Source organism: Pelophylax lessonae (genome assembly GCF_965119305.1).
Source record: "Pelophylax lessonae genome assembly, chromosome: 9".
Classification (NCBI taxonomy): domain Eukaryota; kingdom Metazoa; phylum Chordata; class Amphibia; order Anura; family Ranidae; genus Pelophylax; species Pelophylax lessonae.
The window spans coordinates 48286924-48307403 of NC_138776.1; the positions used below are offsets into that span (position 1 = coordinate 48286924).

Below are 20480 nucleotides of genomic sequence, written 5' to 3' on the forward strand. Positions count from 1 at the left end.
GGGAATGCATGAGGACTCGAGGGCATACAATGCGATTAGAGGAGAAGCGTTTTAACCTCAGGCAACGTGGGGGGGTTCTTTACTGTTAGGGCTACAAGATTGTGGAATTCTCTACCACAAGAGGTGGTTTCTGCGGGTAGTATGGTGGCTTTCAAAAGACTCTTAGACTTACATCTCAAGGATCAGAACATTCAGGGGTATGTGAGATGATTACAGCCACACACACCTACACAGGTTGAACTGGATGGACTATTGTCTTTATTCAACCTCACCTACTATGTAACTAGAATAATCTCTTACCGGGGGCTGGACCCTTATCAAGTATTGTTTAAGTATGATCTTATTATTAGTATCCTCCAGTCTCTATGTGGTTGCCCTGTATACCGGTTAAATATCCAACCCAAACTGATATCATTTCAGTAGCCTATACAAAGGACTTGTACTTACTATATATTGTAGTTTTGGTATAACGTTAAACCCAATTGCATGTGTTTGGTTGCTTTTATTTACCTGGAAAGAATGCCAAGTTTTCCACCCAAAAAGAAGCTCCGTTTGTTGTGGATACATCAGACATTGGCGCCGATGTCTACGCTGGAGTCGAAGCCAAAGGAATCAGCAGCAGGTACAGAAAACTACTGTTGCCTTCTTAGGAATAAGAAATGTATACTATGTAAAAAACACATAAGCTTGACAATAACTGTTCTCACTTTACCGATAATTCATCTGTGTGAGTAACTTTAACCACTTTACCACCGGAGGATTTTGCTGTCTTACGTCTGGGCTACTTTTTGCGATTCAGCGCTGTGTGACTTTAACTAACAATTGCGCGGTCGTACGACGCCGTACCCAAACGAAATTTACGTCCTTTTTTTCCCACAAACAGAGCTTTCTTTTGGTGGTATTTGATCACCTGTGTGATTTTTACTTTTTGCGCTATAAACAAAAAAAGAGCGTACATTTTGAAAAAATAACAATATTTTTCACATTTTTTTAGATTAAATTCCCCCCCAAAAAAATGCAAAAATCTAATTTTTTTTACATTTTTGGCCAATTTGTTTTCTGCTACCTATGTTTGTTAAAAAAAATCACAATAAGCGTATTTTGATTGGTTTGCACAAAAGTTATTGCGTTTACTAACTAAGGGAAAGATTTCTGTCATTTTTGGTGTTTTTTTTTTAACGAGTAATGGCGGCGATCTGCGATTTTTTTGTGGGACTGCGACATTGCGGCGGACAGATCGGACCCTTGACTGACATTTTTGACACTTTTGGGGGTACCAGTATACCTATATATATGCACTGTTACTGTAAAAATGACACTGGCAGGGAGGGGTTAATGTATGCCTGGTGCTTACTAACGTGTGTGGGGGGAGGTGACTGAGTGACACAGGGACAGATCGCAGGTTCAGCTATGCTGAACCCTGCAATCTGACCCTGCTTGTCACTTAGGAGATCCGCCCGCTTGTGTTTACACAAGCGGGCGGATCTCCACACTCGATTCCCCGACGATCGGGGAAGAGCAGCGCTGACTAAGAGCCGGTTCACATTAGCGCGACACGACTCCTTACTACTTCGGGGGCGACTTGTGCCCCCGAAGTAGTACAGGACCCGTTCTAATAGGAGCTCCTATTAGAATGGGTCCTGTACTACTTCGGGGCGACCTTGGAGCGACTTGCATAGACTTCCATTATGTGAAATCCCTGCAAGTCGCTCCGAAGTTGTGGTGCAATGTAATGCACAAGTCGCCCCCGAAGTAGTAAGGAGTCGTGTCGCGCTAATGTGAACCGGCTCTTAGTCTAAAAACTGATCTCTGGGCAGTAATTAAATCATCAAATATGACGTCTGATAAAGGATCTGTTGGTAATTTAGGGAATGATATACAGTAATACATGGTCTGGTCATCTTTTCTCCAGTGGCAGAATGTGGATAAGTACTCCTACATCATTATGCACAATGCAGGACCTATGTCCATGTTACCAGGGTGGGCCTTTGCCACTGGCCCTGCATTGTAAATAATTATGTCAGCAAGTGGGATGCCTACAAGACCAGTCAGGGACCAGCAAATAGAACAGCTTTGGGGGGGGGGGGATTGTCACAGCTAGAATTGGCTACAAGGAAGACAGTTGAGCTGTGGATTAGGATAAGAAATATATTGTTTTATCTCATCCCCCTACACATACTGTAGCTGCTGACTTTTAATATTAGGACACTTACCTGTCCTGGAGTCCAGCAATGTCGGCACCGCAGCCGATGTTTCCATCGGCTGTCGGGTGCTCCCGCCGCCATTGCCGGTCAGGGAACCCGGCAGTAAAGCCTTGCGGCTTCACGGGCGGGTCCCTACTGCGCATGCGCGAAGCTTGCTGCACATTCGGATTGGCTCGGCGGCAGAGGGTAGGAGGAGGGGTTCTCACTTTGCCGCGGCGCCGTTCCCGGAAGTGGGGAAGGGTAACTGTCAAAAACAGGTAACCGTTCCCCCCTCCCCCCTGAAAGGTGCCAAATGTAGCACCGGAGGGGGGGGAGGAAGCAAATGAGCGGAAGTTCCACTTTTGGGTGGAACTCCGCTTTAAGCTGTGGCAGTCCCTATTCTGATGCCTATGATAATCACTGTACTGCAGTTATCTGCAATGGGGTCTGTTTATTAAAGCTCCATGTAGTAGCCATAATGTAGCATTTTTATTGATTGAGGTATTTGAGGACAATGCCACTTTATGGCCACTAGATGGAGCTGACCATAATAGAAAATAAACATATTAGACAAATTACGGGGATTATTTGTGATGGCTGTGTGAATGTTCGAGATATTTGTAAACCAAATTGCATGTAAAGCCCCCCTCATTCAGGGCTGGCCCTACCATGGGTACTGCTGGGTTCATTGGACACAGGCAGTACTTTGAGAGGGGCAGCAAACTGACGCCCAAGATTTTTTTTCCAGCGGTTTTGTGTGTGACAACTGCCCCCCGGGCCGCTCCACTGCCCTGTATTAAGGCTGCCCTGCTGCCCTCAACACACATACTCATATTTGCCGGGTGCGAGGGTGCTCACACACAGTCTAACACCGGCTGTTAAACAGCCGAGCACACATGAAGAGCTCAGGTGTGTGTACTGCCGAGGCGGGGTAACCATAGGAGACAGAGAGCAAAGATCCCTTTCCCACCGGCTCCGCCAGCAGCCGACATCCACGCACAGTTTGCTTTTCTATTGGGTGGAACTGGAGGAGTAGATGCGGCTGGCCTTGTGCCCTGCCTGTCTTCTTCTGTTCTTCTGCTCATGCCCTTTGATGGGCATGATTTCATTCTTGGACCCAGGCAGCACAATGTCTCGGGCCAGCCCTGTCCCCATGTATTATGTGTAGCACTGCCCCTAGGGAGCTGCTGAGATTGGATTCCCCTGGGTTATCCATAGCAACAGTCTGTAAAATCTTATCACTTTAACACTTGGCTCAGACAATGAACAGTCCAGGGGATTTGGTTTTTTGTGTTTTATTTTAGAACTTGGGAGAAGGGATGAGTGGGATACTCCAACTTGAACTATGCACAATGTAGAGGACATCTAACTGTAGAGTATGTGGCAAGGCCGCTGCTTCACCTTGCCACTGAAGTGAAGATAGTGAAAATTACCCTGTTGTGTTGAACCTTCAGGGTCCCAAACTTGGCACCCCCTTTCAGTGTGTGCTAGCTCTTGTCCACTGACCCTCACTGGAGTGGTCCCCTTCCTGGGCAGACCCCTGGCAAACTCACTGGTACTCACGGACACTGTTTTTCCTCAGGTTGCTCTGCCTCCAACTCTCTGGTCAGCATCCACTGGACCTCCTGGCTCAGCACCGCACTTCTGGTCCACTAGGCCGACTGCCTGTGACCACCTTCCACACTGACAGTAGGAGAGACAGTCGTCACCCTCCTCCTGGGACCTGGCTTCCTGCCCAAAAACCGCCCTGTCACATGTGCCCCTGGCTTTTATGACCCATCCCAGGATGCACTGTGGTTGTGCCCTCCCACTGGGAGAGCCACAAACGCCTGTGTGTCACTGGCTGGGTTTCCTCCACTGTCCAACAGGCTCCCCCATTGGACACAGTGGGGACACTCATACAGACCAAGTGAATCACACATGGACACATGCAACAGGCAAAACTACTGATCAGGCTCCTCCTGATAAGCAGATGGAGCAAAACAATGCCTTTACCTAGCACCTACCTAGGAGGGTGCTACATATGTATTTTTGTTCTTGAATTCTTGTGTCTAAACCCTATAAAAGTATTTTTAAAAGAACAAATACCACACTATAACATATTCTCTGTGTATTTTGCAGGTTTAAGGTGGTCCTGAACTATTGCTGGGCCACTCCGGCTCTGGACTACGCCTACCATATTCAGTGGCAGCTCATTAGTAAAGGGTAAGTCTCTTCAATGTAAACCACAGAATGGGCCTCATTCACGGCATTGCCCACACAGCCAATCAGCCTCTTCTACTCATACATTATATCACAGTGTGCAGCTCTGCCTATCTGGGTGCGTTATACACTTTTATTAACAACATTCTCTGGCACCAGGTGTGCTTCGGATGACTCAATTCTGGTGCATGAAAACGGGAAGAACAGCCGGGCCACCTTTCAGTTTAACGCGTTCCGCTTCCAGAATGTCCCCAAACTATCCAAGGTCTGGCTGCACTGTGAGACCTTCCTTTGTGACAGCGAAAAGTTTTCCTGCCCGGTGGTAAGTTTTATTCTCTGTAAATGACACTTAGGGGTGAATTTATAAAAGAAAATTGCAGAGCTATTCGTTATTGCCTAATAATATTAATTTTGGTCCCCATTAGCACAGTACTATATAGAAATCAAATCAGAAAAGAGTGCCCAATCCATACAAAATAGAGTGACTAAAAAAATGTAGCCATTATGGCCACTAGATGGAGCTAAGGCCATAGTAAATATGATTTATTATTACTATTTATTATTATTATTTCAGGTACTTATATAGCGCTGTCAATTTACGCAGCGCTTTACATATACATTGCACATTCACATCAGTCCCTGCCCTCAAGGAGCGTACAATCTAAGGTCCCTAACTCACCTACATACACAGTAGGGCCAATTTTCTTTTATTTTTATTAACCACTTCAGCCCTGGAAAGTTTTGCCCCTTAATGACCAGGCCATTTTTTTGCGATTCAGCACTGCGTTATTTTAATTAACAATTGCGCGGTTGTGCGACGCTGTATCCAAATACAATTGATGTCCTTTTTTCCCCTACAAATAGAGCTTTCTTTTGGTGGTATTTGATCACTTCTGTGGTTTTTAGATTTTGTGCTTAAGCCCCGGTTCACACTTCTGCGAGTGCCGGGTTCGCATGTAATGTCGGAGCGCACTGCTCCGACATTACATGCGATCAGCTGTGCGGTGCGAGTTTAGCCATACAGTTTGTACGGAGCAAACACGCACAGGAGGCATTTTTGCAGCCGCATCAGGATCGGATCGCACAGCGGTTCACACTTGTGCGATCCGATCCTGTGCGAACTGCACGATCGCACTGCGATATACGATCAAACTGGGGGTGTCGTTAAGATTACATTGACACCCCCAGCGTATCGCATATGGCAGTGTGAACTGCCGGGGGTGCGTGTGCGATGCGGGAACAGGCTGCGAATTCGCAGCCTTCCCGCATCGCATAAATGTGAACCGAGCCTAAATAAAAAAAAGCGTGACAATTTTGAAAAAAACTCCATATTTTTTACTTTCTGCTATAAAACATTCCCAATAAAAAATTTAAAAAATCGAATTTTGTTTATTAGTTTAGGCCAATTTGTATTCTGCTACATGTTTTTGGAAAAAGCCTATTTTACTTGGTTTGCGCAAAAGTTATAGCGTTTACAAACTATGAAATAGTTGGTTTTTATTATTGGTGGCAATCAGTGATTTTTTAGCGGGACTGTGACATTGCGGCAGACAAATCTGACACTAAGCGACACTTTTTAGGGACCAGTGACATTAATACAGTAATCAGTGCTAAATAATATGCACTGTTACTGTAATAATGACACTTGTAGGGAAGGGGTTAATACTGGGGGTGATCAAGGGGTTAAATGTAAGCCTAAATGTGCTTACTGACTATGGGGAGAGGGGGGGCGCTCTGTGACAGGCACACAGAGATCGGAGTTTCAGCTTAGCTGAGACACACAATCTCACTGTGTCTGTGTGACAGGAGAGCCGCCTGCTTTGTTTACATAGATTGTGGGAGGCCGGCGGCAATCGAGCCGACTCCTCCCATGGTCTGGCTCCTGCTGTGTCGAATCACAGCGGGAGCGCGGCACTGGCGGCACATGCACATAATCACATACATGTATGTGATTATGCGCAGCTGAGCCATCCTGCCACAGTAAATCTGCATGAGGCGGTCAGCAAGTGGTTAAAAATCTTAATAATAATGCAATCTTAATAAATGAATCACATTATTTCCTATGATCTTCAGCTCCAGCTAGTGGCCATAGTGTAATATTTTCTTGAGTCACTAGTTTCTGTAGAACTTAAAGCAAAACTTCACCCAAAAGGGGAAGTTCGGCTTGTTTCCATACCCCCCCCCCCCCACCCCTCCCACATTTAGCACTTTTTGGGGGGGAGGGGGTTTGACAGGTACCTGCTCCTACTTCCAGTCAGATGCGCTGTGGTGATCTCAGCCTGATGTTCGCCCCTCCCTCCTTTCCCTGCAGCCTTCTGGGACACATCACAGGTCCCAGATGACTATGGGACCATTCACAAAGTGCAGTGCGACTCGCACATGGGCAGTAGAAAACAGGTTTCCTTTAATTACGATGCCAGCGCCTGCACCCGAAGCGGATTGAAGAATCGGCTCAGGAGAGGACATTGTGGGATCCATGGACAGGGAAGTGTCTTTATATTAAGTCAGCATCTACAGTATTTGTAGCTGATGAATTTTAATTTTGGGGGGTAGCCTGGAGCTTCATTTTGGTCTTGGAGGGAAATAGCCTAAAGAACATGCGTTTTTTCCTCCATTCACACCAAACGAATGTATATTCAGTTTTACAGGCTGAATAGCTCTGCAAATATTTTATACATGCACCCTTTGGGTTTCTGTGTGGCATTACTGGTGTTAAGTGGGATTTCTATTTAATCCAGAAAATAAACATTTTATGAAAATCAAGACTGCAAACTCTTACCTTCTTTAGTCATTCCAACAAATACTTCTGAGAAACTGCTGAAAAAAAAAAAACCCTTGAACCTTACAGACTGTGAATATCTCCTTTGTATCACTGTCAGACTTGCAGCAAGCGGAGGCAACAGAAGGAGCAGACAGGAGGGGTCCTGGTGGCTGAATTTGTCCTGCGGAGTAAGTATTTCCTCTATGACTAAATAGCCTGTAATGATCTGTCTGGCAGAGACATCTGAATCACAAGACTGGCTGAACAGAATTGCGCATGGTTTTGAAGGTAAAATGGTTAGCAAATACAAATCTCAACTGTGTTTTTAGTGTTTTTAGCTGGTTAGCTGCAGTTTATCCTTGCATGTGTTATTCATTTAAAACAAATGAATACAATTCTACTTTTTTTGCATTTATATCTTTGTGTATCTAAGGGAGCAGACATATTAGTAAAAAAAAAAAAAATAGAAAAAAAAGGTGACACTCCAAGTAATATTTACTGCAGTAAGCTTATCATATCCTCCCTTTGGATGTAAGTGGGCATCTAATCTAATGAAATTGAGGAAATGGGAAGGTGATCTTATCTTTTATTTTTGTAGCCTTTAAATTATATTGTGTTCCAGGGCAGGAAAAATACAGAGCTATAGGCTAGAAAAAAGAGGGCACTGAATGGTATTAAATGTTTAGAAGTATATGAACAATATACCAACAACAGCCATAGAAGTAGAGTTTATAAATATATATATATAGATAGATATATTATCTATATATGTTTTATCACATGTTCAATATAGATAGATAGATGGATAAGATAGATAGATAGATAGATAGATAGATAGATAGATAGATAGATAGATAGATAGATATGCTACTGGTTAATGTTGATACATTTTTAATCTGTAATATATATAAAAAATAAAAAATAATATTATATACATATATATATATATATATATATATATATATATATATATATATATATATATATATATTCCAGGGCAGGAAAAATACAGAGCTATAGGCTAGAAAAAAGAGGGCACTGAATGGTATTAAATGTTTAGAAGTATATGAACAATATACCAACAACAGCCATAGAAGTAGAGTTTATAAATATATATATATAGATAGATATATTATCTATATATGTTTTATCACATGTTCAATATAGATAGATAGATTGATTGATAGATAGATAGATAGATAGATATGCTACTGGTTAATGTTGATACATTTTTAATCTGTAATATATATAAAAAATAAAAAATAATATTATATACATATTTTATATATATATATATATATATATATATATATATATATATATATATATATATATATATATATATATATATTCCAGGGCAGGAAAAATACAGAGCTATAGGCTAGAAAAAAGAGGGCACTGAATGGTATTAAATGTTTAGAAGTATATGAACAATATACCAACAACAGCCATAGAAGTAGAGTTTATAAATATATTTTATCACATGTTTTATATAGATAGATATGCTACTGGTTATTGTTGATACATTTTTAATCTATAATATATATATATAGTGTATGTATATATATATATATATATATATATATATATATATATATATATATATATATATATATTATTTTTATTTCTGTATTTCATTTTATTTTCATTTTGAATTACTATTTTATATATATATACATACTATATTCATTCATAAATTGTTAAAATGCTAATGTTAAGATACATTTTTAATTTGCAATATAATATATATATATATATATATATATATATATATATATATATTTTTTTTTTTTTTTATTTCTTTATTTCATTTTATTTTTGTTTTGAATTACTATTATATATTCATAAATTGTTAAATCGCTAATGTTGAAGAAATAAGACACACTTTATACAAAACTAGTACAAACAGGATGATGTCTTCTTGTCTTTAGGTGCTGCATCCTTACTTAACGTCAGACTTGCAGGTAATGTAGACATGCTTATATCATGCAAACTCTGAGGGACAGTCATCAAGCAAATTGGTGACAACATTAGATACAAATCAGGCTGCAAAGTATGTGACATGTGTATTTTGTATATTTGTGACCCCTGTACCTGCAGTCCTGTGCAACTAACTGAGACATACAGTGCATCCAGAAAGTATTCACAGTGCTTCACTTTTTCCACACTTTGTTATGTTACAGCCTTATTCCAAAATGGATTAAATTCATTATTTTCTTCAAAATACTACCAACAATGCCCCATAATGACAACGTGAAAGAAGTTTGTTTGAAATCTTTGCACATTTATTAAAAAATCACATGTACATAAATGTTCACAGTCTTTGCCATAAAACTCAAAATTAAGGTCAGGTGCATCCTGTTTCTACTAATCATCCTTAAGATGTTTCTACAACTTGATTGGAATCCACTTGTGGTGAATTCAGTTGAATGGACGTGATTTGGAAAGGCACACACCTGTCTATATAAGGTCCCACAGTTAAGAGTGCATGTCAGGGCACAAACCAAGCCATGAAGTCCAAGGAATTGTCTGTAGACCTCTGAGACAGGATTGTATTGAGGCCCAGATCTGGGGAAGGGTACAGAACAATTTCTGCAGCATTGAAGGTCCCAATGAGCACAGTGGCCTCCATCATCTGTAAATGGAAGAAGTTTGGAACCACCAGGACTCTTCCTAGTGCGTCCGCCCAGTCAAACTGAGCGATCAGAGGAGAAGGGTCTTACTCAGGGAGGTGACCAAGAACCCGATGGTCCCTCTGACAGAGCTCCATTATTTCTCTGTGGAGAGAGGAGAACATTGCAGAAGAACAACCATTTCTGCAGCTCTCCACCAATCAGGCCTGTATAGTGGAGTGGCCAGACGGAAGCCACCTCTTAGTAAAAGGCACATGATAGCCTGTCTGGAGTTTGCCAAAAGGCACCTGAAGGACTCTCAGACCATGAGAAATAAAATTATCTGGTCTGATGAAACAAAGATTGAACTTTTTGGCCTGAATGGCAAGTGTCATGTCTGGAGGAAACCAGTCATTGCTCATCACCTGGCCAATACCATCCCTACAGTGAAGCATGGTGGTGGCAGCATCATGCTGTGGGAATGTTTTTCAGCGGCAGGAACTGGGAGACTAGTCAGGATTGAGGGAAAGATTAATGCAGCAATGTACAGAGACATCCTTGATGAAAACCTTCTCTAGAGTGCTCTGGACCTCAGACTGGGGCGAAGGTTCATCTTCCAACAGGACAACGACCCTGAGCACACATCCAAGATAACAAAGGTGTGGCTACGGGACAACTCTGTGAATGTCCTTGAGAGGCCCAGCCAGAGCCCAGACTTGAACCCAATTGAACATCTCTGGAGAGATCTGAAAATGGCTGTGCACCGACACTCCCCATCCAACCTGATGAAAGCTTGAGAGGTCCAAGGAGAATGGGAGAATCTGCTCAAAAATAGGTGTGCCAGGCTTGTAGCATCATACTCAAAAAGACTTGAGGCTGTAATTGGTGCCAAAGGCGCTTCAACAAACTATTGGGCAAAGGCTGTGAATACTTATGTACATGGAATGTTTTTAGTTTTTTATTTTTAAAAAAATTGCAAAGATTTCAAACCAACTTCTTTCACATTGTCATTATGGTTTTTTTTTTTTTTTAGAATTTTTAGGAAAATAATGAATTTAATCCATTTTGGAATAAGGCTGTAACATAGCAAAATGTGGAAAAAGTGAAGAACTGTGAATACTTTCCAGATGCACTGTATTTGCAAAGGTCTGCAAGAGAATTAAAGTGTTTGCCTAGGCACTCCTGTATGTACAGCCTCATAGCTGTATATCTGCAGTGTAGGATCATGGGGCCTCTGACTGCTAGTTTCACTAGATTGGGAGAGAGATTTGGTGATGTCACCTACGGCTCTGCTCACCTTGTTGGGGGCTCTAACATGGGGAAGGAAAAACCTGCCTCTACAAAGATAGCCACCTCCACACAAAGACACAGTGCATTGTATGTCTGTAATGGAAAAAGATTGTCTGTAGGGAGTCCCCTGGCAGCTCTCAGAGTTCAGTTTTTCCTTTTTCGGTGGTCAGGGTCAGGGTCAGGTTTCATTCAGTTGCCGAGCAGCAGAGGCAGGATTTATGAATCCAGCAGCATTATGATAAAAATTCTTATAATCTGTCTAATTTGTTTGGTTTATCATTACCTTGCTATGCAATATACAGTGCCTTAAAAAAGTATTCAAACCCCTTGAAATTTTTCACATTTTGTTACAACCAAATACGTAAATGTATTTTATTGGGGATTTTTGTGATAGACCGACACAAAGTGGCACATAATTGTGAAGTGGAAGGAAACTGATAAAAGGTTTTCAAAATTATTTACAAATAAATATCTGAAAAGTGTGGCGTGCCCTTTACTATGATATCCCTAACTAAAATCTAGTGGAACCTAGTGGAACCAATTTCCTTTCAAAGTCAGGTAATTAATAATAGAATCCACCTGTGTGTAATTTAATCTCTATAAATACAGCTGTTCTGTTAAGCCCACAGAGGTTTGCTAGAGTACATTGGTGAACAAACTGCATCATGAAGGACAAGGAACACACCAGGTCTGGGATGAAGTTGTGGAGAAGTTTAAAGCAGGATTAGGTTATAAAAAAAACTATCCCAAGCTTTCAACATCTCACAGAGCACTGTTCAACCCATCATCCGAAAAAGGAAAGCGTAGGCACAACTGCAAACCTACCATGACATGACATGGCTGTCCACCTAAACTGACAGGCCGGGCAAGGAGAGCATTCATCAGAGAAGCAGCCAAGAGGCCCATGGTAATTCTGGAGGAGCTGCAGAGCTCCACAGCTCAGGTTGGAGAATCTGTCCACAGGACAACGATTAGTCACGCACTCCACAAATCTGGCCTTTATGGAGGAGTGGCAAGAAGAAAGGCATTGTTGAAAGAAAGCCATAAGAAGTTCCGTTTGCAACTTGCGAGAAGCCATGTAGGGGACATAACAAGAATGTGGAAGAAGGGGCTCTGGTCAGATGAGACCAAAATTGAACTTTTTTGCCTAAAAGCAAAACACTATGTGTGGTGGAAAACTAACACTGCACATCACCCTGAACAAACCATCCCTACTGTGAAACATGGTGGTGGCAGCATTATGTTGTGGGGATGTTTTTCTTCAGCAGGGACAGGGAAGCTGGTCAGAGTTGATGGGAAGATGGATGGAGCCAAATACAAGGCAATCCTAGAAGAAAACCTGTTAGAGTCTGCAAAAGACTTCAGACTGGGGCGGAGTTTCACCTTCCAGTAGGACAACACCCTAAACATACAGCCAGAGTTACAATGAAATGGTTTAGATTAAAGCATGTTCATGTTAGAATAGAGAATCTGTAGCAAGACTTGAAATTTGCTGTTCACAGACATTCTGCATCCAATCTGATGGAGCTTGAGTTATTTTGGGCAAAAATGTCACTCTTTAGATATGCAAAGCTGTTAGAGACAAAGCTTGCAAGACTTGCAGCTGTAATTGCAGTAAAGGTGGTTCTACTAAGTGTTGACTCAGGGGGCTGAATACAAATGCACGCCACACTTTTACCATATTTATTTTTAAAAGATTTTGAAAACCATTTATCTATTTCCTTCCACTTCATAACTTTGTGCCACTTTGTTTTGGTCTATGACATAAAATCCTAATAAAATACATTTACTTTTTTGGTTGTAACATGACAAAATTTGGAACATTTCAAGGGGTATGAATACTTTTTCAAGGCACGGTATGCTCCCTTCAATCTGTGATACACAGACTCAATGTAAACCAGAATAAGGGTATAATATGTGAATTAATAAGGACTTCAAGCAAGTTAGTACCTTTAATGAAGAAAAGTGACTTGGGGGTACTTTCTGTGGGAAACTATCCAGATCCTAACCAGCACATGCATACAATATCATCCTTATGTCAAATATATTCTATTGTGAAAAGTAAATATTTTCTTATATTGCAACACATCATTTATATAACGGTTACATAAATCATGATACGCAATGGACCAACATTTACACAGCCATATACACTTCTGTTTATTACAATTTTGCTAAATAAAGATATACAGTATAATTGCTACTCAAGGGCCCAGTTGGACCCACACATAAAAAAATGCCAATAGCATCCTTGTTCCATTTTTGGGATGAGCAAAGTCTTACTATTCATTTAGAAAGGAAAACAGCCCACAGCATGACTGCTTGCTATGTGTGTAAGCAGCAGTCTCTTTGCTGCAGTCCAACACGCCCTCCCAATGAGTCAAAATCTGTAGTCTCCTCTGCTCAGCAGGGAATGTAAGCTTTTTTGAGGGGAGGTCTCTAGCTTCAACGAATTGCATTTTGGACTGCAGCAGAGAGACCTCTTCTTACACACAGAGCAAAGTGGTCCAGCTCTGCTGCAAGAGGGTGGGGTATAGACTTCTTAGTATGGCTGTAAGCTGCTTTACTATCTAAACCAGGGGTCTCCAAACTTATTAAACAAAGTGCCAGTCCTTACTGTCCTTTAGAGTTTAGGGGGGCCAGACTGTGTCCAGTGGGAGTAGAAAATGTCCTGGTGTCCAGTTGAGTAAACAATGCCCTATCTTTGGTGCTATTGGAAGGAATAGTACCCCATCATTGGTGTCAGTGGGAGGAACAGTGCCCCATCATAGATGTCAGTGGGAGGAATAGTGCCCCATCATAGGTGTCGGTGGGAGGAATAGTGCCCCATCATAGGTGTAGGTGGGAGGAATAGTGCCCTATCGTTGGTGTCAGTAGGAGAAACATGCACCATCATAGGTGTCAGTGGGAGGATTAGTGCCCCATCGTTGGGTTTAGCAGGAGGAATAGTGCCCATAATTTGTGTCAATAAGAAGAATAATGCCCCATCATTGCTGTTAGTGGGAGGAACAGGGGCTCATCGTTATTGTCAGTGGGAGTAATAGTGCCCCATCATTGGTGTCAGTAGGAGGATTAGTGCCCCATTATAGGTGTTAGTGGGAGGATTACTGCCCCATCTTTAGTGTCAATAGTAGGAATAGGCCCCATCATAGTGTTAGTGGGAGGATTAGTGCCTCATTGTTGAGTTCAGTGGGATGAATAGTGCCCCATCATTGGTGTCAGTGGGAGGAATAGTGTCCCCCCATTGGTGTCTGTAGGAGGAATAGTGTCCCATCATTGGTGTCAGTAGGAGAAATAGCGCCCCACTATAGGTGTTAGTAAGAGGAATAGTGCCCCATTGTGGTTGTCAGTGGGAGAATTAGTGCCCCACCACTGGTGTCAGTGGGAGGATTACTGCCCCATCACTGGTGTCAGTGGGAGGATTAGTGCTCCATTGTTGGTGTCAGCAGAAGGAATTATATCCCATTGTTGGTGTCAATGGATGGATAGGGCCGGATAAGGGCAAGAAAAGGGCCACATCTGGCCCCTGGGCTGCAGTTGGAAACCTCTGATCTACATGAATTATATGTCTCAGCTCACTTACAGTCTAATGCACAAGAAAGCTATTGCCAATATAGATTTTTATTTTCAAATGAGTTCAATTGGATCTTAATGCTATTACCTTTACATGTCAATCTGCAGCTACAGTGGGAGAAATATTTATTTGATCCCCTGCAGATTTTTTAGGTTTGCCCACTTAGAAAGAAATGAAGGGTCTATCATTTTTATCATAGGTTTATTTTAAATGACAGAGACAGAATATAAACCAAAAATCCAGAAAAAGTATGATACAAATGTCAAAAATTGAGTTGCAGTTCAGTTAGTAAAATTCAGTATTTGATCCCCAATCAAAACATGAGTTAGTACTTGGTAGACAGGTGGTGAAACCCTTGTTGGTAAGCACAGGTAAGACGTTTCTTGTAGTTGGTTACCAAATTTGCACACATCTCAGGAGGGATTTTGGTCCAATCTTCTTTACAGATCCTTAGGGTTTCATGGCTGTCGCTTGCAAACTCTAAGTTTCAAGCTCCCTCCATACATTTTCTATAGGATTACGGTCTGGAGACTGGCTGGACAACTCCATAAACTTAATGTGCTTCTTCTTGAGCCACTCCTTTGTTGCCTTGGCGGTATGTTTTGGGTCATTTTCATGCAGGAAGACCCATCCACGACCCATCTTCAGTGTTTTGGTTGAGGGAAGAAGGTTCTCATCCAAGATTTTACAATACATGGCCTCGTCCATTGGCCCCTCAAATTGGCCTGTACCTTTAGCAGAGAAACAGCCCCAAAGCATCATGTTTCCATAGTGCTTGACTGTAGGGATGGTGTTCTTAGGGTCATAGTAAGCATTTTTCTTCCTCCAAACATAGCGAGTTGAGTTAAAGCGGAGTTCCGGGCAGAGAAACGTTTTTTTTTTTAACATACCCCCGGGACAGTCAGGGCTAGCACATTCCACAATGGCTAGCCTCTGATCTGTCCCGGTTCGCACTTACCTTTTAGAAGAAATACTTACTTAGAAGTTTTCTTCCACAGCGTTTCCATCTCGGTTGTGGGCAGCTGAAGCCGGCGCGGTCCTCTTCTCTGTCTTCTTCCGCGTCTTCGTGTCCCAGAATGCGCTGCACCGGCCCCTCTCGTCACTTCCGGTGCGGCGCCGCATTCCTAAACAGCTTCTGGGCATGCCCAGAAGCTGTTTAGCAGGGGAATGCGGCGTCGCCCGGAAATGACGAGCGGGCCGGTGCGGCGCATTGATTCCTGGGAGCTATGACGTTTAGCTCCCAGGAATCATTGCGAGGCAGGAAGTGACGGGGAGAGCCTCGGCGCTGGAGGAGGAAGCTGTCATAGGTGAGTATTTACGATCGTCAATTACAAGGTGAGTTTTAAAAAAAAAAAAATCTAACTATCCAATTCCTTTTCAGGTTAGGCTGAACTAGCGGACGGGCACAAAAAAAAAATATCGTTTTTGTGCCCGGAACTCCGCTTTAATGCCAAAGAGCTCAATTTTGGTCTCATCTGACCACAGCACTTTCTCCCAATCCTTCTCTGAAACATTTAGATGTTCATTGGCAAATATTAGACTGGCCTGTACATGTGCCTTCTTGAGAGGGGGACCTTGCGGGAGCTGCAGAATTTCAATCCATGGCGTTGTATTGTATTACCAATGGTTTAGTGACTGTGGTCCCAACTGCCTTGAGATCATTCACAAACTCCTACTGTGTAGTTCTGGGCTGATCCCTCACTTTTCTCATGATCATCCTTACCCCATGAGGCAAAACCTTGCATGGAGCTCCAGACCGAGGGCGATGGATGGTTATTTTGTATTTCTTCCATTTGCGGATAATTGCTCCAACAGTTGTCTCCTTCTCGCAAAGCTTCTTTCTGATGGTCTTGTAGCCCATTCCAGCCTTGTACAGGTCTACAATCTTGTCACTGACGTCCTTTGACAGCTCTTTGGTCTCGCCCATGATGGTGAGGTTTGAATGGAAGAAAGAGATTCTTTGGACAGGTGTCTTTTATATATATAACGTGTTGTCGTTAGGAGCACCTTCTTAAACTGCTAGGACTAATATGTGCAGCATATACAGTAGCCAGTCTGTGGGAGCCAGAATTATTATTGGCTGGTAGGGGATCAAATACTTATTATACTCACTGAACGGCAACTCTATTTATAACATTTGTATCGTGTGGTTTCTTCTGGATTTTTGGTTGATATTCTGTCTCTATCATTTAAAATACACCTATGATAAAAATTATAGACCCTTCATTTCTTTGTACATGGGCAAATTTACAAAATCTGCTGGGGATCAAATACTTTTTTTCCCCCACTGTATATAGAGAGAGCTCTAAAGCCAAAAAATGCCTACAGATCAGTCATAAAACAGGTGGTACTCTCAGCAATGTTCTTAGGATAATTGTGGAACATTGCAAAGGAAAGTTGAAAATCTCAAGGGGGTGCCAGGGGTTCAATGTTTCTTTACCACTATGGCTGATGTATGAAATCAAATGTATTGGCATTGACTGTCCCAGTACAGGACAGAAGCAGGTGAAGGTGTGCTATAGTGCTTGCTAAAAGCCATTGTGTGTATAAATGAACTGGAGGGGATTACTTTCCTCTCAATAAAACTGAAGTTAAATAAATATTATGTAGTGTATGCAGTCTAACGAGAGAACTGTAGATCAAGGGTCTCCAAACTGGCTCGTGAGGAAAATCTGGCCCACATCATGTTTTTATCCGCCCTCTGAGGTAAGGGGGGACTTTGATGGGGATGCTGGTGTAACAGGGGACTCTAATGGGGGCCCTGATGTAAGGGAGGATTCCGATGGGGACCCCAATGTAAGGGAAACTCTGAAGGGAACCCTGAGGTGAGGGGGAACTCAGATGTAAGGGGGGCTTTGATGGGGACTGATCTAAAGGGGCTCTAATGCACGCGGGGGCTCTGATGAGCTCAAGTTTATTTGTTGCCCTAAATCATATCATGCTGATAAGAAAAAAACTTCAAGTAAAACATATTCATTCATTTAAATTGGTATTAAACACCAAAACCAAAAATGTAATATATTGCAGCTTACCAATCTTTAGATGTGGTGGCTGCACTAGTTTTCTTTTCTTAACTTTTTTCCCCTCTGTTTTCAACTGGTGATCTGGCCAGTGACACACTTCCTGTATTAGAGTGCCCCCATTCTGGATAAAGGAGCACAGGGGGCACCTTTGGACAGCAGAATTGTTAGTCTTAGGGGAGAGGGGAGTGTTAGATATACTAGAAGATTTATATACACTAACAAATTGAAGCCAAATTCCAACTAAAGCCCCGTACACACGCGTCGAAAATTGGCAGGGAATTTTCGTCCGACGACCGATCTGCCGATTTTGGGCTTGTTAGTATGATGCTTCCGACAACCAACTCCGACTTTATGGCCGAAAAAAATCTGGTGGGCAGGCTATAAAATTTTTGTTGGTCGTCAACACAACGGCCGATTTTCGTGCAGTCAGTACAGAATTAGACGGGGAAAAATCTGATGAGCAAGACTGGGCATGCTCAGAGAAGAAAGAACACAAAGAAAGCAATCCAACACATGACATCACTTCTGAAGTAGAATTTTGTTGGGGGGGAAAATTCGTGTGCAGTCTAGAGCACATTCCAACCAACAGACACCACTCTGGACAAAAGACAGACGATCGGTCGGCCGATAATCGTTTCGTGTGTACTGGGCTTAAGACTTTGTAAGCAGTTACAGCAACAGTTTTGTTCCTTTTGGAATATTTTTTTTACATAAACAAAGAAAGGCTGGCCATTGTAAGAACCCCTGTCAGTGGTACATCTGCAAGACTGTTTGTTCTGTTGAAAAATGACAGACTTACTGGCAGGATCACCAAGTGAAAATTTAAGAAAGAAAGCCTAAATAAGAAAATTAATGTAGCCATCACATCTAAGAATTAGTAAGCTGCAATATAATAAATGTTTGATTTTGGGTTTAATACTGCTTTTAATTTAAATTGTTCCCTTATAACACTCATTTTTTTTGTCAACCTGTATATATTTGTAAAATTTGCGATGTATGGAAATGTTTGGAGACCCCTGCTGTAGACATACGTGGTTGTGAATATAATGCGTACATTGCCCTTATACTCTTTTATTGATCTTCATTACTTTAGTGATCCTGCACCATCTCCTGCTCAGTGTGGGGATCTGTAGAATCCTGTCCTAATCCTGGACCACGTTAACGCTGCATTTTCACACCTACAAACAAGATGGATTCTGACACCCAGATTCACAAGCGTGGCCTCAGGAACATGGCTGCCCAGCTGCATAGCAGAATGCATGAATCTGTGACAATTGCCCGGCCTCTACAAGGTCTGGGACTGGACAAAATTTTAGACTATATATTAGCTAAATTAACTACGGGGCTGGAGCCTGAATTCCTGGACGTGTGCTAAACTATTTTAATACATGCTTCACAATGGTGCATTAAACCTGTAAATAAAAGTGTTTTTTCCAGTTTTGTGATACACGTGTCTATTTTTATGGACAAAGAAAAAATTGGTTGTAGCCCTGCCATCATATCTATTTTCAAAAATGTTCTCCTTCTATATCAATATAACTAAATGTCTCATGGTCCTACTGCAAAATCTTTGGCCGTCTCTTTCAGTGACCCCCCCCCCCCCCCCACCCTGCCATTATACCACGTGCTTTGCATTGGTGACCTATGCCACACCCAGTAGTAGCATGCCATATATACAGTATCTCACAAAAGTGAGTACACCCCTCACATTTTTGTAAATATTTTATGATATCTTTTCATGTGACAACACTGAAGAAATGACACCTATAACTCAACACACAGCCATTAATGTCTAACCCGCTGGCAAGAAAAGTGAGTACACCCCTAAGGTAAAATGTCCAAATTGAGCCCAAAGTGTCATTATTTTGTGTGGCCACCATTATTTTCCAGCAATGCCTTAACCCCCTTGGGCATGGAGTTCACCAGAGCTTCACAGGTTGCCACTGGAGTCCTCTTCCACTCCTCAATGACAACATCACAGAGCACTCCTCTATCTTCTCTTTGAGGATGCCCCACAGATGCTCAATAGGGTTTAGCTCTGGATACATGCTTGACCAGTCCATCACCTTTACCCTCAGCTTCTTTAGCAAGGCAGTGGTCGTTTTAGAGGTGTGTTTGGGGTCGTTATCATGTTGGAATACTGCCCTGTGGCCCAGTCTCTGAAGGGAGGGGATCATGGACTGCTTCAGTATGTCACAGTACATGTTGGCATTCATGGTTCCCTCAATGAACTGTAGCTCCCCAGTGCCGGCAGCACTCATGCAGCCCCAGACCATGACACTCCAACCACCACTGTAGGCAAGACACAATTGTCTTTGTACTCCTCACCTGGTTGCCGCCACACACGCTTGACACCATCTGTACCGAATACATTTATCTTGGTCTCATCAGACCACAGGACATGGTTCCAGTAATCCATGTCCTTAGTCTGCTTGTCTTCAGAAAATTGTTTGCAGGCTTTCTTGTGCATCATCTTTAGAAGAGGCTTCCTTCTGGGACCACAGACATACAGACCAATTTGATTGCAGTGTGCGGCATATGGTCTGAGCACTGACAGGCTGACCCCCATCCCCCCCCCCACCCCTTCAACCTCTGCAGCAATGCTGGCAGCACTCATACGTCTATTTCCCAAAGACAACCTCTGGATAAGACACTGAGCACGTGCACTCAAATGCTTTGGTCGACCATGCCGAGGTCTGTTCTGAGTGGAACCTGTCCTGTTAAACCACTGCATGGTCTTGGCCACCATGCTGCAGCTCAGTTTCAGGGTCTTGGCAATTTTCTTATAGCCTAGGCCATCTTTATGTAGAGCAACATTTCTTTTTTTTTCAGATC

General features: G+C 42.3%; 1 protein-coding gene across 1 annotated transcript in view; it reads left to right on the top strand.

Moving 5' to 3' along the window:
* The window catches only part of TECTB (tectorin beta), a 30636-nt gene extending 11792 nt beyond the window's left edge, over positions 1–18844 (top strand). The window contains exons 5-10 of the mRNA XM_082266694.1: positions 519–622; positions 4305–4388; positions 4545–4707; positions 7265–7334; positions 9078–9110; positions 18739–18844. Coding sequence (XP_082122820.1) covers positions 519–622; positions 4305–4388; positions 4545–4707; positions 7265–7334; positions 9078–9110; positions 18739–18791 — 507 coding nt within the window. The 3' untranslated portion in view covers positions 18792–18844. The remainder of the gene's footprint in view (positions 1–518; positions 623–4304; positions 4389–4544; positions 4708–7264; positions 7335–9077; positions 9111–18738) is intronic.
* The last annotated feature ends 1636 nt before the right edge of the window (positions 18845–20480 follow it).